The sequence below is a fragment of the Peromyscus eremicus genome, chromosome 11 (genome assembly GCF_949786415.1).
Source record: "Peromyscus eremicus chromosome 11, PerEre_H2_v1, whole genome shotgun sequence".
In the NCBI taxonomy this organism is placed as follows: domain Eukaryota; kingdom Metazoa; phylum Chordata; class Mammalia; order Rodentia; family Cricetidae; genus Peromyscus; species Peromyscus eremicus.
The window spans coordinates 31,756,847-31,776,104 of NC_081427.1; the positions used below are offsets into that span (position 1 = coordinate 31,756,847).

Genomic DNA, 19,258 nt, shown 5'->3' on the forward strand with positions numbered 1-19,258 from the left:
GGGTGTCTATCTGTGTACGCAGGGTGTGGAATATGAAACTAGAGGACTATGAGAAGGAAGGAAGACATCTTAAGGGAGGTCAAGTAGGGCAAACAGATAATGAACTACCCGTGACAAGAAAAGAGAAAAGGGACAATTTGGGGGAGGGAAGGGAGAAATAAAAGAGGGCCGTGAGGAGCAATGGACAATAAGAACAAAGTCTAATGGCATATATATGAAAATGCCATAATGAAATCCACCATTTTGTATGCTAACTTCAAATTTTAAGTTTTAGGTGAGAAAGAAAAAGAACCAGGTCTTTACTCCTAAATGGCTTTACTGTATAAATTATTTCCCAGAGAAAGAAAATACAGTGGACTCAGGAAGTTTCTCTTTAGAGTTTTCTGGGACCAAAAGACAAACAGAACTATCACTATTATTATGACCTCTCGTGAAATAATGACCGAGATTGAATGGTTAATTGCATCAACATGATGCTATTTGGAACCGCCTAGGACACAGACTTTTGGGTATATTTAGGAGAGGTTTCCAGAAGAAACACCCACCCTGAATGTGGGTGGAGCCATCCCACGGGCGGGCTGCAGTCCTCACTGAATAGCAAGGAGAAGGCAAGCTGAGCACCAGCATTAGCTCCTTCTGCTTCCTGCCTGCAGGTGCCACGTGACCAGCTAGCTACCTTCCTCTGCTGCCCCCTTGCCTTCCACTCCCTGATGGACTGTATGGTGGGATCATTAGCCAAAACAATGCCTTCCTTCTACTGCTCTCTGTGTGAGGTGTTTGATCTCTGCGACAAGGAAAGTACACCAAAGGCAATCAATAGATGCTGATAAGACCAAGAAGTGATAGCTAGAAATAGTTAACTTCTGGTAGAAGTAGTCAAGGCTCTAACCCTTCTCCCCGAGCCCCATCAAGAAAATGAATCTGACCAGCCTCCAGAACTAAGAACCCATTTATAAGCAATATGAACACAGAAGGAAATTAAAGTATCAGGTAGGATACAATAAGCAAAATATAAAATGTGAAAAATACTGAAGAAAAAAATGACTAGTTCCTGTTTAGAACAATGGGGGGCCAGAGGTGGGAGGTAAGTGGTCCCTGTTGCGGAAGATACCACGCACTCTAGAAACAGAGCCCAGGGACCCCTGAGCTGGGACTGACCTGAATGCCCCCTCCCTGAGGACTAGCTTTCAAAAGGCACCAGGCAGGCTTCCAAAGGAGGGAGACAACAGTCCTACCCAGCTATGATGCCTATGAACCACATCAATGACCAGCAGGCCATGATAACCTGAAGGAGGCGGTAGCAGCACATAGACCTTGGCAGTAACCAACAGTTCTCTAATTAAACTGAGGACGCACTCAAAAGAGAAATCATGCCTGGCACTGGAAACCTAGCCAACTACCCAGGAATAGGGAAGTCATGGCTTTTAGAAGAGAACCACCTACAATCACCACTTTACTAAACCAGCATAACCCCTAACTAAACTCTAAATATCTATACTTATAAGTAAAGGTAAGTATGGTCTTCACCCCTCATCTGGGAAACTTCTCTTTGTAAAAGATGGAAGACACTAGAGAAAACCACAACCAATCAAAAAGCAGAGTTGTGGAGCCCAATCCCAATCCTATCTACAAAGCATCCTGTACCTAAAGCTCAGGGAACACTGTAGAAGAGCGGGCAGAAAGATTGTTAAGGGCCAGAAGGATCAGGCTGGAGAGCTGGCTCAGCTGTTAAGAACACTGGCTGCTCTTCCAGAGGACCTAGATTCAAGTCCCAGTACCCACATGGCAGCTCACAACTGTCTGCACCTCCAGTTCCAGGGGAATGACACCCTCACAGACATGTATGCAGGCAAAACACCAATGCACACAAAATTTTAAAAAAGAAGGAACCAGAAGATTAAGGAGTTTGTTGCGAGATTGTGTCTCCTAGTAACATCAGAAGCGACATCCATAAAGTCCCAACATGACTGCGCAAATGCAAGCAGAACAAGGGTGACACCAGTGGACAAGCCAAACCGGACAGGAAAAGCCCACAGTCCCACACAAGGAATGGTAGGCGAGTGAGGAAAGCTGGGAGCAGAAGTGTTCCTCCCCAGGGAAGAGCACACCAATTGTTGTCCAGTGCCGAATGATCAGCTCTGAAAAGGCACATACAAATAACATTACTCAGACTAGACAGTTTATATTACAGGGTGTGTGTGTGTACATATATATGTATATGTGTAGTGCATACATACATACAATTAGTGAAAAGGGGTGTGTGTGTACATATACGTGTGTGTGTGTGTGTGTGTGTGTGTAAATACATATATACACACAATTAGTGAAAAGAGGGAGAATAGGGAGGGGTGTATGAGAGGATTTGGAAGAAGGGAAGGGAGAAATAGTGTGATTGTTATGATCTCAAAATTAAAAAATGAAAAGAAAATAGTAGTGGAAGAGGAACAGGAAGGAGACTTTCAAATAATAAAGGACTGTGAGACATATCAACATGGCTCTGAATGGACTCTTTCAGATCTTTGTTTAATATTACCACTCAATGACTCATAATTCCTGCACTATACCTATTTTTTAAAGATTTATTTATTTATAATGTATACAGTGTTCTGCCTGCGTGTATGCTTGCATACCAGAAGAGGCACCAGATCTCATTATAGATGGTTGTGAGCCACCATGTAGTTGCTGAGACCTGAGCTCAGATCCTCTGCAAGAGCAGCCAGTGCTCTTAACCTCTAAGCCATCTCTCCAGCCCACTATACCTATTTTGTTTTTTTGTTTTGTTTTGTTTTTTGTTTTTCCAGACAGGGTTTCTCTGTGCATCTTTGGAGCCTGTCCTGGAACCTGCTTGTAGACCAGGCTGGCCTCGAACTCACAGAGATCCACCTGCCTCTGCCTCCCAAGTGCTGGGATTAAAGTCGTGTGCCACCACCACCTGGCGCACTATACCTATTTTTAAAACTGCATTTGTAATTAAAAATCTTCTCCCAAAGAAAAACTTAGGCCCAAGTGACTTCATGTGTGATCTCCATTAAGTGCTTGAGAAAGAAGAGGAGGTGGAGATACTTTTCATTTATAGGGGGCTCAGCATCATTCCTATTTGAAAACTAAACACAGACATTAAAATGAGACTGTAAGTCAATATCCTGTACAAACAGACACAAAAATCCCTAATGTAATATTACCAAATTGAATTGAGCAGTACTTAAAATGGGTAATCCATCATGACTAGGAGAAGTTTATCCCAGAAATATAATGAATTTGGACTGGAAAGATCAGCTGTTAAAGGCTAGGCTCACAACCAAAATTATAAGAAACATAATTGATTTAACATTTACAAAATAAATCATAAAATCATAAAGACATCATTTACTTTTATTTTATTTACTTATTTATTTACATAAATACTTGGTTTTTTGTTTTTGTTTTGTTTTGTTTTTTTTGAGGCAGCTCTTGCTATGTAGCTCCAGCTCGCCTGAATATCACAATCCTGCCCCTGCTCCCCAGTGCTGAGATGTCAGGCATATGCCAGGAAGGAAAGAACAGTTTTCATTGAACAGCGTTAACAATTAAGTCATCAAAAAATGAACCTCAGCTCCTACCATATATTACATATAAAATGAACTTAAAAAAAAAAACAAAAAAAAAAAAAACCTAGTCAAGAAAGCTAAAACTACAAAATATCTAGCAGAAACTATGGAAATTCTTTGTGACTTAGAACTGAGAAAAACCCTACATACTGGCCTTCACCAAGTTTACAGTGTTGACTTTCAGAACAGTGTTTAAAGAAAAGTACAGGAGAGAAAATATTCACAATACTAACTCATAAAGATTTTTAGCCAGTATTAGTTAGAAAACTGAGTAAGGAAACCAAAATTTACAATGGAGAAATTTGAACATACCCTTCTCCCCAAAAAATGTCAAGGAAGCCCATGAAAACCAGCATCAGGGACTGGGATGCAGGCCAGCTGGAAGTGTTTACCTATCCTGGTCAGTCCCTGGCACCATGTAAACCAGGTGATGTAAACCAGGTGTGATGGTCCACAGCACCTACAATCCCAACACTTGGAAGGTGGAGAAAGGGAGATCAGTAGTTCATCCTTAACTATACAGCAAATTCAAGGCCAGCTTAGCCAGGATACGGGGAAGATTATGTCCAAAAAAAGAAAAAAGGAAGAACAGCAGGGAAATGTATATTCAGGACAAAAACATCCACTAACCTGGATAAAATGATCAAGATGGACAATACCAAGATTGACAAAGCTGTGGGAAAACAAACACTTCTTCAGCAATTGCTAGTAAACACAAAACATGGGAAATAGTTTGGGAGATCTTTAAAAGCTTCATAAAGTTCCTTATATGAAGAGTCAGCCTTCATCTTATGCATTTACCCAAAAGAAATTAATGCATATGTCCATAAGCAGAATGTGTCATTTGTACATAGCAGCTTTATTCATAATAAAGCAAAACTTGAAACAACCTAAATGTTCATCATTACCAATAGTTAAACTGTGGTATATTCCTACAACAGAATACTAAGGAACAGAACAGAACATATAACTGACATACGCAATAACATGGGTCAATCTGTGCATGGAAGAACTTCAAATACACTGTGCTAAGCAAAATATGCCAGACATGAAGTACATACTGTATGCTCTATTTATTTATAATTCCATAAAAGAAAACTCTAATTTATAGTCACAGAAAGCAGATAAGTTGTTGAAGAGAGCAGGGTGCTGGGGTAGAAGTGAACTAGAGTACTTAAGAATTTTAAGAGACTTTTTAGGTGGACATAGGACTCCTCACAATGGCTGGGATAGGTAAATTTGTCAAGAACTTTTCAAACTGCAAACTTAACGTGGTTGCCTTTTCCTGTAACTAAATTACAGTCCCTTAAGAAAACTGACAGAAGGGGGTAGAGGGTATCATAACTCGGTCCACATTCCTTCCTTCAACTTTGTGGTTTACTACCATTCCGAGGCAGCAGACCTTTAAATAGCATAAGCAAAATTTCCTGCTGCCTTGTAACAAACATTATTCATTTTCAATAAAATCTCCACTAAGAAAAAAGCAAAAATTAGGATTTTTACATTTTGTTTTTACTAAATTTCATACTTTTGAAATAAACTCAAATCTTTATTAGAGCTGAAGGGAGTCCTAAATGATCTGTGCTCCTTTGTGGCCTAACTACCTAAGAGACAAGTCGGAGGCATGGAGATTGACTAGGCTCCTTCTCTCTTTGGAAGGTGGGAGGGAGATCAAGAGTCCTTGATTAATGGATGTTCTAAGAAGCAAGATGAAAGGAATTCATCCCTACCTAACCTGCTTTCCCAAAAAAGGCAGCGCACATTTATCAGCTTTCCCACCACTCTCCAAGTACAATTCAGGTGGTTCACACACAACACTCAATAAGGTATTCTATACTAACTAAAGGGCCACCGTAGCTCCTGCATTCATGCTGGCCCTATTCAACTGCATGTGGCTAAGGTACATGACTTCAGATATAATCTCCTTCATTTAATTTTAACTTACATGAGTAAAGAGGTCATTTACAACTGTCATGCTTTAATACAGTTTAAAAGGGGATTTTCTGTATTCAAAAATGGCACCAATCATGAACTCCTCTGTTGGTGTCTCAGAAAAGTCACATTTTAACACACACACTGAAGATGATGATGGTTCTGTGTTAACTCCTAACTCATTTAGACACATGCTATGTCATGAAACCACGGCCTAGAATGTCTACTACAGAGCAGGTTTTGAAGGGTTTCTGACTGAAGGAAATTAAAGAACTGATTAATAACTCTCTGACTGCTGGGAAAGGGGAGCCAGCCTCTGGGTCCCTGCATAAAGCATAATCTGCAAACTGACAGGGCTGTGCCGCTACAATCATGAAAATGCCAGTTTCCTAAGACAACTCCTTTTAACTCCTCATTAGTTTTAGCCAAACAGCAATAGCAATTTAAAATACTTGCGTGCTTATGCTGTCACTATCCTGTTCTGTCCACAGGACCCAGCTGTAGCAGGTATGAGCTCTGAAATGCCTCCCTGATAACTTTTCAACTCTGTTAGATATCTAAGATACAATACTTTATCACCCAGTCTCCTGCATTCTAGAGATTAACATGAATCCCAAGTTTTCAGGTATGATCTCAATGTGTAATGTTCTAATAAGTATCTATACCATACAAATTTGAAACCAGAACAATACAAATCATATTCAATATAATTTTAACACTAATAATGTTTAAGATCATTAAACATAATTATATCATTATCATCAGTGTCATTTTTCTCCAGATTCATAAAAATGTATTATTCTAATTGACAAACTTAGTAAATTTTTATATACTCACATCCGAGCAAAATAATGAATGGTTTTTCTCTTCCTGCATGGAATTATTAGCTAAAGTACCTTTTGGGGTCTGGAAAAATAAGTCTTTTTCCATAAATCATTCTTCTTTTTTCTCCCCATCTTGTCTACTTTACATCTTATATCCAAGTAATAAAGAGACTAGCATGACCCACTAATGCCAAACCAGTTGAAACAGGTTTAACAGTCTAGAAGCAGCATGCAGGCCATATGGGGTCTTGCCTCTTTTCGGGTTGAAGTATAAACCCCATGCCAAGAGCAATCTCTAACTGACAACCATCTTTTAGTATCACAAGCAGTGACTTGATTCAGATAAAAGGTTATGGGAAAAAAAATCTTTTCTAAAATCAGAAGGAAGTGAGAGGAAGTATTCCCAAACTAAGACAAGTTCTTCCTAGAACAGCTAGCATTCACTAAGCAGGGCATGTGTGAGGAACAATGCAAATGTTTCGTGTGTACTTTTACACAGAAAAAACAAAATCTACCAATCTAATTTCCAAATCTAAGAGGGGAAACTCCAAAACACAGGGAAAATCTGTTTGTTCGTAAATTACACAATAAACAGATATCCATATGTAACATATCAAATGTGACATTCACTTCTCTAGCCACCCAACGACCCTCTGAGAATGTCCTTTGCTATTTAACAAAATATTTATCTTAACTCATTCTAAAACTGGCCTCTCTAACCAGGGGCTAAATTTTTGATGATATAATTTAGGGGGAAAATATAATACTTTTTAAGGCAACTGCTGATTTCTCCAACTCTCAAAGAAAAAAAAATGAACACTCCCCTAAAATACTTCTGAAAAATATCATCCTCACAAAAATGCTGACCATACTTAACCTGTTTCAACAGTTTTTGCTAAGATTGCATAACACAACAGAAATAACTTTCATCTCTAATGGAAAAAATTTACATCAATAATATCTTCCTGAGTATCAGAAGGGACAGCACCTGACAGTTGCGTTGGTTTGTACTACAATATATACAATAAAAACAGTAATTCATGGCGATAATAGTATTGGTTTGTAGCTGTGAATGACGATTTTTAATAACTTTTTTCTTTTCTGCCGCTGTTTCTGTTTTGTTCTGAGGCAAGGACTTGCTATGGGTAGCCAGGCTGGCCTTGAACTTACAACTCTCCTGCCTTAGCCTCCGACAATGCTGGGATTACAGGCATTTTGCTTCCTTACTATATCTGCTCACTCATGAGATTATACTACTAATCACATTCCAGTTCCTTGCTCGTCAGTCACATATTGACAAGCTAATAATACATCTGCCTTGTTACTTTTAAAGAGAGAGATATTTTATACCTATTTGACATTGTAATTATTTTTTCATTTCACTGAATAGTTCAAAAGCAGCTATTTAGAAAGACGTTTATAAGTAGTTCACTGCAAAGTTACAAGCAAGAAGTATTAGTCAGCTGCTGTAGCTCAAACCTGTATTCCCAGCAGTCCCAGATGCTGAAGCAGAAAGAGAGCCTTGAGGTCAGCCTGAGTTAAAAGTAAGACCTTGTCTCTCAAAAACCAAAACCAAAAAGGGAAGAAATGTTTTCTGGGTTCTTCATACTTTCAAAAATAAGAAAAAGAAACAGGAGGATTTAGCTCAGCAGCCGGGTGCTGGTTTAGCACGCTGGGGCTCTAGGTACACCCTCCCCCATAAAAGGGAAAAAGGAAAGAAACTCTGTTTTGACCCGGATAATGTAAGAGGAGAATTTACCGACCATCTGCAAATGCTGTTCACCTTTACAAATGACTGACTTGTGATAAAGATGAGTCAACCTTAACAATGAAATGAAACATCATTCTGACACATCAGTATTAATCGTTAGCAAATACTGAAGAAGACAGTTACCAATTCTTAACTTTATAAAGTCAAAACACAAGCACAAATTAGAATAAAAAATTTCAAAGAAATGTTCAGGATACACACATTTGCATGCATTTTTAGGCAAATTTTAAAATATTTCAAATGATAACTCTGAATCAAGATGAATGTCAGAAATATCTAAGCTTACACTAGTGAAGCAAGAAAAATGGAAGAGAGACAACAGCAGATTTCTAGGAGGGAAAGAAATCACATACTTCCTTTATCATAAAACAAAAGTCTGCAAGTCTACATTGTAATAACACTGCCTGTCAAGTTAACCACTTTTCAAGAACACACTTTCCAAATTGTATCTTTAAATGTACTCTCCCATACAGTCAAATTAAATGTCCATCAGTCAAAACACATTTCACTTAAGATGCTATCCTTAAGTATAAGTCGCTTATAGAAGCACAGTCCAATCACTAAAGAATAATTCCACTACTTGATTTTTGTATTTTACAAATACAAGTTTTGCCCTTCTCCTCCAGAGTGGATATCCCTATGTCATCTAAGCATTAAGTAGCAACCAAAAAAAACACACCCAAACCAAACCAAAACTAGATTCAAACATCTTTTCATTGTGTACTGCTTCATCGAGCTTTGATAAAGACAGAGCCATCTGGGGTGGAAGAGCCCTCCTCCTTCTCATTTACTATCTCCACAGTTCCAGAAGCTGACACAACAACCATGGTTTTATTTGCAGACACTGACTTCTGTTTCTCTGCAACAGCTGCACAAACAGCAACAATCTCATCGCTTTCAAAGTCATAGTCAGGGATTGACTCTGGTGAGATGTCTGTTCCTTCTGGTGGGATTTCTTTTTTTTCAATCCTCTGTGCTACTTTCTGCTGCTCCTGGAGCTTTCTTGCCCAAGAAAGGTCCTCCTTCCATAGCTCAGGGTTCATTGGATATATGTGGAGGGCTACTTGAAAACTTCGAATTGCCTGGGAGAAAAAGATTTTTTCATTTGCTTATTTCTAAAAATCACCATGTTAGCTACAATTACATACATACAAGTAGGTGTGGGTATCTATGCATCCATACATGTCTATTCTAGCACACTACTATAATTAATTTTAACACAAAAGATAGGCCATCTGTCTAGATGATTATGATAGAGAAAAACATACAGGTGTGAGGGGGAAAGACTAAGAACATGCTGATGGACTATTCAATTAGGGCACTGGTACTTAGGGTTTGAGCATCTTAAAAGAGTGAAACATTATGTCCACATAAGATTTATCCCTCAGGCTGGGTGGTGGTGGTACACACCTTTAATCCTAGCACTCGGGAGGTAGAGCCAGGCAGATCTCTGTGAGTTTGAGGCCAGCCTGGTCTACAGAGCAAGTTCCAAGACAGGCACCAAAACTACACAGAGAAACCACGTCTCGAAAAACCCAAAAAAAAAGATTTATCCCTCAGATGCTAGTCACACAGTTCAACATGGGCAACTGAAATCATAAACCACGTAATAAAACACCAAAATCATAGTATTTGTCCCAATAGGTAAAGAAAAATATTTGACAAAACTCAATATCTTTTTGTGATTAAAAAGTCAACAATCTAGGAACACATGGAAATAAAAGCCATGCAATACAACACTCAAGACCAACATCACACTCCACAGTGAAAAACTGGGCGATTTCCTGCAAGATCAGAACGAGGCCAGATCTTCCCATTTCTTTTTTTTTAATTTTATTTTAGAGATTATAATATAATTACATCACTTCTCCCTTCCATGCCCTCCCTCTAAATGATCTCATATGCTCCTCCTTGCTCTCTTTCAAATCCAAGGCCTCTTTTTTCATTACTTGTTATTGCATGCACATATGTACGCATATATTCCTAAATATAACCTGCTCAGTCTATAGAATGTTACTTGTGTGTGTTTTCAGGGCTGATCATTTGGTATTAGACAACAATTGGGATGCTCTTCCCATTTATATTCACAATTGAACAGTAAGTTCTAGCCAGAGAATTAGGAAAGAATATAAAGATGACTGTCAGAACTGCCAGTCACAGGAGCAAGTGCCTAAGTCCTCGCTTACTCAGGAAGCTGAAGCAGGAGGATGACTTGTACCAAGGAAGTCAAGGCTAGCCTGAACAAAATAGTGACTTTCAGTCACAAAAAAAGAAGAAGAAAAAAAGAACAATAACAAAAAACAAAAATCTACGAAGAGTAATAAAAACCTCCAACAGGCTGCAGTGTATGAAACCAACATCAAAGCTGGATTATGCCTCTCCACACTGAGAACCAGGTGACGGAAGACGGGAGGAGGCACACAGAACAGCAGCAGCTGGAGGGCGAAGACTTCCAACCTGAGGCCACAAAAGTGTCTAAAGGAAGTTAGAGACGCAAACAAATGGATCGTATCTCCTGCTCGTGGTTGGAAAACTTAATGCCAATAACACGCTTCTACTACCCACCGCAAAACTACAATACATACAATAGCATTTTAATAGAGACAGAAAATAAAATTCTGGAATTAACACAGGACTACAAAATACCTCACCAAATCAATTTTGAGAAAGAACAAAGCCAGAAGCATCACACTTCCTGATTTCCCGTATGTGTTACAAAGTTATTGTACACAAAACAGTAGTACACAGATGCAAAGAAATGCCAAGCTGTGCAAATGAAATGTCTAGTGCAACAACTATCACAGTATTAAGAGCACTAACTCAAATGGGACTGGGAAAACATCAGGGAATTAAGACTTTTAGGTGGCAGTATGTATCACACACTGACACAGAAGTTCAAAGGTGATCATGCCATACGTCACCCCTGAAAAGGCAGGCCCAAGCTAATGTCAGCACTAGCGGCTAAGGGCCACATGAATGAACGGAACCACTGCTCATAAAGAGCTACCTACACATTTTCCTACTCTTCTTTCCTTTCCAACTTCTCCAATAAATCTTAAATATCTCAGTAATCCCATCATTCTTTCATAGCTTTTTTTCCTTCCTGGGCCATTGCCTTCCATGTTCTCACTCTTTTATCCTGTCCCCTAAACCAGCATTCTCCTGACAAGCCTTGCCCTCTCTGCTTCGCTCTTGACCTCCTGCTTTCTCACTCTCCCATTCCACTAGGTATCTGTATTTCCCAGAGAGAGGAACAGCGGGATACACGGATATGAAACAGAAATGGGGAAGAGGAGCGGGAAGAAGGGACAGTAGCACTAAGGATATTTGAAGGAACGTCCCTGAGGAATTACTTTTATGTACCTAAAATTATAGATAAGGCATGTTAGTGTATTTGTATACATGTACATATATATGGTTTAAAGAGTGATATGCCAGTCAGGCTAATAATGCTCCCCACAAGAGCCATAGACTGTAAGAAAAACTTCAGTACCAGGCAGAGAAACCCCCTTTCAAGATGTTGGTCAAGGTAGTCCAAGAAACTCCCAAAACATTATAGGCGATTGATGTTTCCTTTGGCTGCCTCTCAGAGGAGGAATGTTAAGTCCCTATTGATAAAGAAATCATGCACTTCAGATACAGGACTCAGAAGATCTGAGCTAGGTCTGACTCAAAAGTCTTCTCCCAAGGATAAGCTTTCCTAGCACTGGAAGGTACCAAATAACTTGCCAAGGAGGGGAAGTAACTGAAAGTCCTATCTAGCTGTGATGACTCGGAACCACAACAAGGACCAGCATGGCATACTATCCTTAAGTGTGCAATAGTGGTACTCATATCTTGGTGGTAACCAATGGCTATCTAATAGGGTTTAAGGCCAGCTCAATGGGAAGGAAATGATGCCTGGTACTGGAAACCTAGCCAACTCCTGGGGCTAATGAGGTCATAGACCTTAGAGGAGACACTACTACTACTACTACTACTACTACTACTACTACTACTACTACTTTAGTAAATCTACACTTTTATAACTGCACTTTAAATACTTATTCTTATGCCCATAGTAAGTTAGCTCTCACCATTCATCAAAAAAAACTTCCTGCAACAGATGGAAACCATTACAGAAAACCACAACTGGTCAAAATGCATGGAACCACTGATCATGAGGTTCCCAGACCCAATATATAGCCACAACACAACTTCTGACTCTAAGACCCAGAGGCCATCAAGGAAGAGGGAGACAAGAGACTAAGGGCCATAGGACTAGGAAATCTGCTGTGAGACTGTATTTCCCAGAAAGGACAGAAGAGCTTCACCCATTATACCTCAACAATATCTATGCCTACCCAAGACCAAGTACAAGACCAACAGACATGGTAACTGGAAGGAAGGGGTCAAGCTCACAGGGCCCCCCACTAGAAGGAGAACTATAGAAAAATAAAGAATCCTGAAAGTGGGAGAAATAGTCATCTCCAGGGAGGAGCACCCTAACTGGCTATCTGATACCAATGGTCAGCCCTGAAATCACATTAACACTAAATGGACTGAGCGGGTTATATTGATATACTTGCGAATTTACATATAACACACACAGATATAATAACAAAGAAGAAGAGGCCATGAATTTGAGAAGGAGCAAGTGGAGGGATATAGGAGGGGTTGGAGGAAAGAAAGAAAAGAAGAAAATGATGTAATCACATTTTAACTTTTAAAATGTCAAATTAGAAAAAGATAAAACACAAATGGCCAATAAACATGAAAGAATGTTCGGCCTCATTAGGAATCAGAGAACACAAATCAAAACTCAGTAAGATTCTTTCATGAAAAGCATGGAGGTTTTTTAGGGGAAAAACAAACAAACTAGAAATTGATCTATTATTTGACCCCGCTCTGACCCCGCTCTGATCCAGCTACAGCACTCCTGGGTACTCAAGGACACCAAGCAGACACATCACAGAGATACACATAGATATCCATGCACCACCATTCACAACAGCTAAGCAGGAAACAACCCAGGTGTCCAACAACAGTACAAGGAAACTGTGTGTGTGTGTGTGTGTGTGTGTGTGTGTGTGTGTGTGTGTGTGTGTCCTGCATTTTTTAAGCTATAAAGAATGAAGTTATATTCTTCTTAGGAAAATGAATGTGACTGGAAACAATCATATTAAGGGCATTAAGCCAGCCTCAGAAAGACAAACGTCACATATTTTCTCTCCCCTACTGTTCCTAGATTTTATAGCGTCACATAAAATCATCTATGTAGACATTAATGAAAATAAAAGTAAATTTGTAGGGAAACAACAGAGACTAACAGGGTGGGGTAACCGAGAAAAAGGCGGGTAGAGAGAATACAGTAAAACAAGAGGAGGCAGAAAGGGGTGTGCTCAACACACAACATGCGCCTGGAAGAAGAAACATAGTTTAAAAATCAAAATATAATTAAATCTGAGCACTATAACAATCACATTTCGTTACCAGCACTATCTCTCCTAATCCAAGCTGAGCACGACCTAAAGTTTGCCAAGACTCCCAGGAGTGTGGGTTACGCTTGACGGCCATTTCTGCTGCATGTACCGCTGGAAACATTTCATGAAGAGACATCAGGACCTATGTGCCACAAAGAAGAAGAAACAAACCCCGTCACGAGCATATGTAATATATACTAGCAAACTACTGGTACACATCACACACGAACAATGCTTTTCCTTTACAAATATATTTTAAACTTGGCACACAGCATTCCCAAGGATTTTATCCCCTACTTCACATTCAGTATCAGAAATTCTAGACCTTTTTTTTCCCTCCCCAAATAAATAAAAATATAAAGTATCTCTATGTTCATTTGATCAAAACCAAGAGGTTGTATTCTAGCCACAGTAGCTCAAAGCTATCCGAAGTCCAAGTTTCACTTACAATTACTCTATTTATTTACAATGCATTTTTTAGGAAACATTCAAATCTTGTTGTTAAAACTAGATAAATACATTTGTTCAACCAGCCATCCAGTCCCAAGTGCACATTTACCTGTTGTGAAAATTAAACACCCTGTAGGCCTAACACCTGGGCTTTTTAAGCCACACAAACCAGAAAATTCACAGAACTAGAGAACTGAATGCCCATGGGAAACAGTTGTACTTCCTTTATAATCTTTGATTCCATGAACATTTGGAACACTCCTGACACAAACACCATTCTTAGGTTCTAAATTAAACTCTTCATATAGTTCCCCACGAATCTTCCCTTAATCTACACATACTTTAACCCTGAATGTGAAAGCATTCCAAAGAAGGACTTTACAGATTCTGCTTCAGTGGACCTAATTTATTTGGGTTCTTCCTCTATAAAATAAATCAAAGTTGTTAAAGCATGCACCTTTCATTTCAGAGTATTACGTGAAAAATACTTGTTAATATAGATCAAGGCTGAACTGTAATAATTAATTATTTATCAAAAATTGTACTGAATGTTTTTTAGAGGCTGTTTTGTTATTTTAATTTTGAGAGTTTCCCTACGAAGCTCAAGCTGTCCTGGAACTCCTGACTCTCCTTGCCTTAGTCTCTCTAAACTCTGGGATTACAGCATGCACCACCACACCGGGCTGTCTGAGACGTGTAGTAGTCCTTAGATAACTAGATCAGGTGCTCAGAGGCTTTCTGCACAGTGTCTCCACTAAGTATTAGAAATGCATATCTAATACAGATGTTAGTTTCTTAGCCGGTAATAAATCACATCTATTCCAGCCTTTTGCTCAGCCCTATGCTGTGTCTTTTCTTTTTCATCTTGTCTGTTTTTACCTTTTAGGCAGATGTGACCTGGGAACTGCATTTCCATCCATGAGTCTTAGCTAGCTACTGACGGGTTGCCTTTCCGAGACCTAGGGAGGGTTAAGGCTTTGTTCCTCAGTGCTTCTTTGGGGCAACAAGCCCTGTGAGGATTGCTTTCTATCAAGTTGATTCAGCTAACATACTTATTTCTAAGATTAGTGCATTTAGAAATAACTAGAGAAGATGGAAACTTTGAAAGGGGGATCCTGGAAGATGAACTCAGGGCATTTTAACATTTTTTTTTCTTTTAAACATCAAGATATATCTCAGAACACTTCAGTGGCAAGATTCAGTCTACTGAGGAATCCAGCTTGCTATCGACCACAAAGTCAACAACAGGTTATATTCCTACACCAAATGTTCTACTAACCTGTTCAAATAAGCTGAGGCAAAACCAGAAAAGGCATTCCTAGTTTTTCTTTAATACCTAAGGAGAAAAAAAAACCCTTTTCTTCCCTAGTTATCATGTCACAAACTTTTTAAAATGTTAAAAATAAACCAAAAACTCCTATAAAATAGAAGAAAAGAAGGTAAGTATTGAAGATGTAGCTACACAGTTCTTCTGATGAAGCTGTTCTCTTTCATGTCCTTCCCGAAGCAGCATCTCTTCAGTTACAGCAGCAGGGATCATCTTAGACGAAGGCTGATCACCCTCTGAATGCTGTTAGCATGTCTGGAGATCTTCCAGACTGAAGGCAGAAGCCACAACTACAGGCTCACCCAGCAAGATGAGCAGACCCTTCACAGAGGTGCCGTTCTTGTCAGCCTCCACCTTCTGCTGCAAGGCCTCAGAAATGGAGTGGTCGGGGTGCACCCACAGGTGTCTCTTTGCTGCCATGTGAGTCACTGCTGATTGGTCTCTTGAGACTTGACTCTTCCCATGTTTGCTGTATGTATGCATATGTGCCTGGGACATACAGCCTGGGGAAGTTACCAATAAGTTTGAGATGACTATCTTTTCCACCTTTAGTTCCAAAATGTCTTTCCATAATTTTGCAGAAATTTTGTCTTTTTCTCCTCTTTTTTTTCTCTTCCTCCTCTTTTTTTCTTTCTTTCTTCTTCATCTTCTGAGAGTTCCACTCCCTCCCTCTTTGGTGACTGACACTAAAATCCTCTGCTTAAACTCCTCCAGCTGCTGGACACAGTACTTACCAATGGGCTTTATCATTTGCACCATTTCTTTTGTTGTTGTTGTTGTTTTCGAGAAAAACCCTGTGTAGTTTTGGTGCCTGTCCTGGATCTCGCTCTGTAGATCAGGCTGGCCTCAAACTCACAGACATCTGCCTCGCTCTGCTTCCCGAGTGCTGGGATTAAAGGCGTGCACCACCACTGCCCAGCCATTTGCACCATTTCGAAACCATGCTTTGAGATGTTTCACAAAGGCCACATTAGGAACAAAGTACTTGGTCTCACCTGTGACAAAACAGATGTGTTTCTGGTTTTCCTTTATTCTGGCAAGCAGTCCTAAAGGATGGTCTCATCCCCAGAGCTGATGTGGAGTACTGTACAGCTCTAAAAGGTTCTTGCAATTTTGAGTCTTCAATGATTTCTAAGTTCTATTTTTCAAGCATTGTTCATAATATTTTTCTTTATCTTCTGCCAGTACAATCAACAGTTCTAAGCAATTTTTGACCAAATTCTTTTTGATAACTTTCAAGTTTTGCTTTGTTACAACTTACCACAGTTGTAATATCTCCTTATTTAGAGTCTGCCAGCCCTGTAATGACAATCAGATACTCTGGGATTATTAACTCCTTATAGGTAGACAGGATGGAAACAGCATACATACAATTTAATGTTATTCTTTTCTTTATTTTTCCTGTTTTCAAATAGATCAAAAGGAACATGTCTTAGGACAAAAATAAGCACTTAGAATTCCAAATGTCCTTCAACAGAAAAATGATTCGCTGCCAAGTGTGCTTCCCAATCATTGGTCAAGCTCTTATAGACCTTCCCACGTTCTTCACTGATAATGTCATCAGGGTTTCTGGTCCAAATAGGATTTGCTTGGGTGAGTGCTTCTTGAGGGATGTACCTTTTCTTAATCTTCTTTGTCTTGTTACCATGCTCCTCCCCTCCCTCCTCCTCACTCCCACTCCCTCTCCACCCCCTCCTCCCCCTCACTCCCTCTCTACCCCTTCCTCCTCCTCCTCTTTCTTCTGAATGAACTTCTATTTAAGGCCTGACACCAACCAGACTCTTCTTCCTTGTCTTCAGCCTCATGATCACTGACTTCTTTATCACACTCTTGCGAAAAGAGCAATGGGTTACCCAATAAACTGAGAATGCATCTTCATAATCTCTTTTATTATTCTTTCCTCCGAGTAGTCAGCTTGGTCTTCTTTCAGACATAGGCTAGCCTTTGTTCCACGGCTCATAGGTCCCCTGTGGCAGTTTTCACTGTGAATAATCACTCTGCTAAAGATTCCCAACCATGCTGCTCACCATTATTATGTTTCATGATCACAGTCACTTTCTCAGCAATGAAATATACAGTAAAAAAACAGCACCAAACTTGCTAATCACAAAAGCATCTGCAAAGCCCCCATGAAGGCTTTTACAAAGGTACTTATATTTTTTTTGTTGTTGTTTGTTTTTTGGGGTTTTTTTTGTTGTTTTTTTTATTTGTTTGTTTGTTTGGTTTTGGTTTTTTGAGATAGGGTTTCTCCATGTAGTTTTGGTGCCTATCCTGTATCTCACTCTGTAGACCAGGCCGGCCTCAAACTCACAGAGATCCGCCTGGCTCTGCCTCCCGAGTGCTGGGATTAAAGGCATGAGCCACCGCCGCCCCACAAAGGTACTTTTGGCAACAGTACCAAAGCTGTTGATCAAGTCAACACTGGTCATTCTAATTCCAGTATCTGAAATAATGAGAGTTTGATCCTGTTTGCTAGGAATAAGAATTGATAAGGAACTTCTTCCCACAGTCTTGTTTACACTCTCACATCTGATTTATCCAAAGCATCTGATAAATTTGAAATGAACACCCCAAGAAAGATCTCTTTGAGTAGAAATTATTGATAATCAAGTGACATTCACTGGGCAATTTGTACATGAAAGGCAGTTTCAACCTCTTCCTCCTCATTGGTCAGGCTTAGGTTTGGGTTTCCTCAAGCATCTTCGTTGAGTAACTAGCACATGCTACACTAGTAGCAGCTCTGGGATGCTGGAGCAATGGACCCATACCATTTAAATATGTGTGTGTGTGTGTGTGTGTGTGTGTGTGTGTGTGTGTGTGTGTATTCCAAAATACAATGCATCCTCATTTTGTCATTTTGAAGAAAAATTAGCTATTGGTAGAGTAGACAATTTATAGTCAAAGTAGAAACTTTTCACCTATTTAAAAAATGTGCTAGTAATTTTATCCATATGTTATATCTTCTCAGAGCTAGGTTGAAATAACAGTTGACCTCATTGTAAAAGCAAATGCATTTCTTGTTATTTTGTCTTTTTTTTTTTTTTTCAGAGCTGAGGACTGAACCCAGGGCCTTGCGCCCAAGCTTTCTACCACTGAGCTAAATCCCCATGCATTTCTAACTTTATATACAAAACAACATTTTAAATAGTATGCTAAATTTTTAAAAATAAATTGTATTGGGAAAGAGAAATGAGAGCAGACGTATTTGTTCATCACTGCTCACTGAACAAGCACAGCATAATCGCATAGTAAACATCAAATTCCTTCTAACTGTTACCTGTGACTTCATCTCATAGAGGGTGGCATCATCTGGGGTCAGCTGTAGTGCTTCATCCCACTTCTGAATTGCCTCCTGGTATCTGTAATTGTTAAAGTGACATTAACATGTTAACCATATCTTAGCTAAATCTTTGAGAGTACATGTTAAATGTGAAAATCGGGAACCTGAAAATAATTACTAAGAAATTTTTCTATTTAGAAATTGATAATAATGTTATAAAAGCTTAGGTAAATTAAAGAAATGAAAGGATAAAACAACAAAAGAGAAAAGGACAATATATAAATAAGAGATCTGACAAATCTCTAAGATTTTGGAGCCTGAGCTAGCCCCCTGAGTTCAATCCCTGTATCCCACTTAAAGGTAAAAGAAGAAAACTAACTCCACAAACTTTTCCTCTGACCTACGCACACACCATAGCATGTATAAACACATAACTAATAGTAATAATAGTAAAAAGAAAATATATTTTAAAAGAGACTTGTGGACTGAGAAATTACTACCAAAATGTCTTTCTTTTGTATTTAACTTCACTGACGGGATATGTACTCTAAAAGATTTGTCTTAAATGTTTGCAATCCAGTTTCATGCCCAGGTTCTCCTACAGAAATTTACCTGGTAGAGATGA

The 19,258-nt window shown here is 39.2% G+C and overlaps 1 protein-coding gene and 1 pseudogene across 3 annotated transcripts in view; both read right to left on the reverse strand.

Annotated features, from left to right (window-relative positions):
- Window positions 1–4,425: 4,425 nt before the first annotated feature.
- Window positions 4,426–19,258, reverse strand: part of Ttc33 (tetratricopeptide repeat domain 33) — a 37,046-nt gene continuing 22,213 nt past the window's right edge. For all 3 annotated transcript variants that reach the window (XM_059276212.1, XM_059276213.1, XM_059276214.1), the window contains exons 3-5: window positions 18,631–18,712; window positions 13,587–13,718; window positions 4,426–9,196 (exon numbers count right to left, since the gene is read on the reverse strand). In XM_059276212.1, coding sequence (XP_059132195.1) covers window positions 8,843–9,196; window positions 13,587–13,718; window positions 18,631–18,712 — 568 coding nt within the window. In that variant the 3' untranslated portion in view covers window positions 4,426–8,842. The remainder of the gene's footprint in view (window positions 9,197–13,586; window positions 13,719–18,630; window positions 18,713–19,258) is intronic.
- On the reverse strand, window positions 15,600–17,782 carry LOC131921971 (heat shock protein HSP 90-alpha-like; annotated as a pseudogene).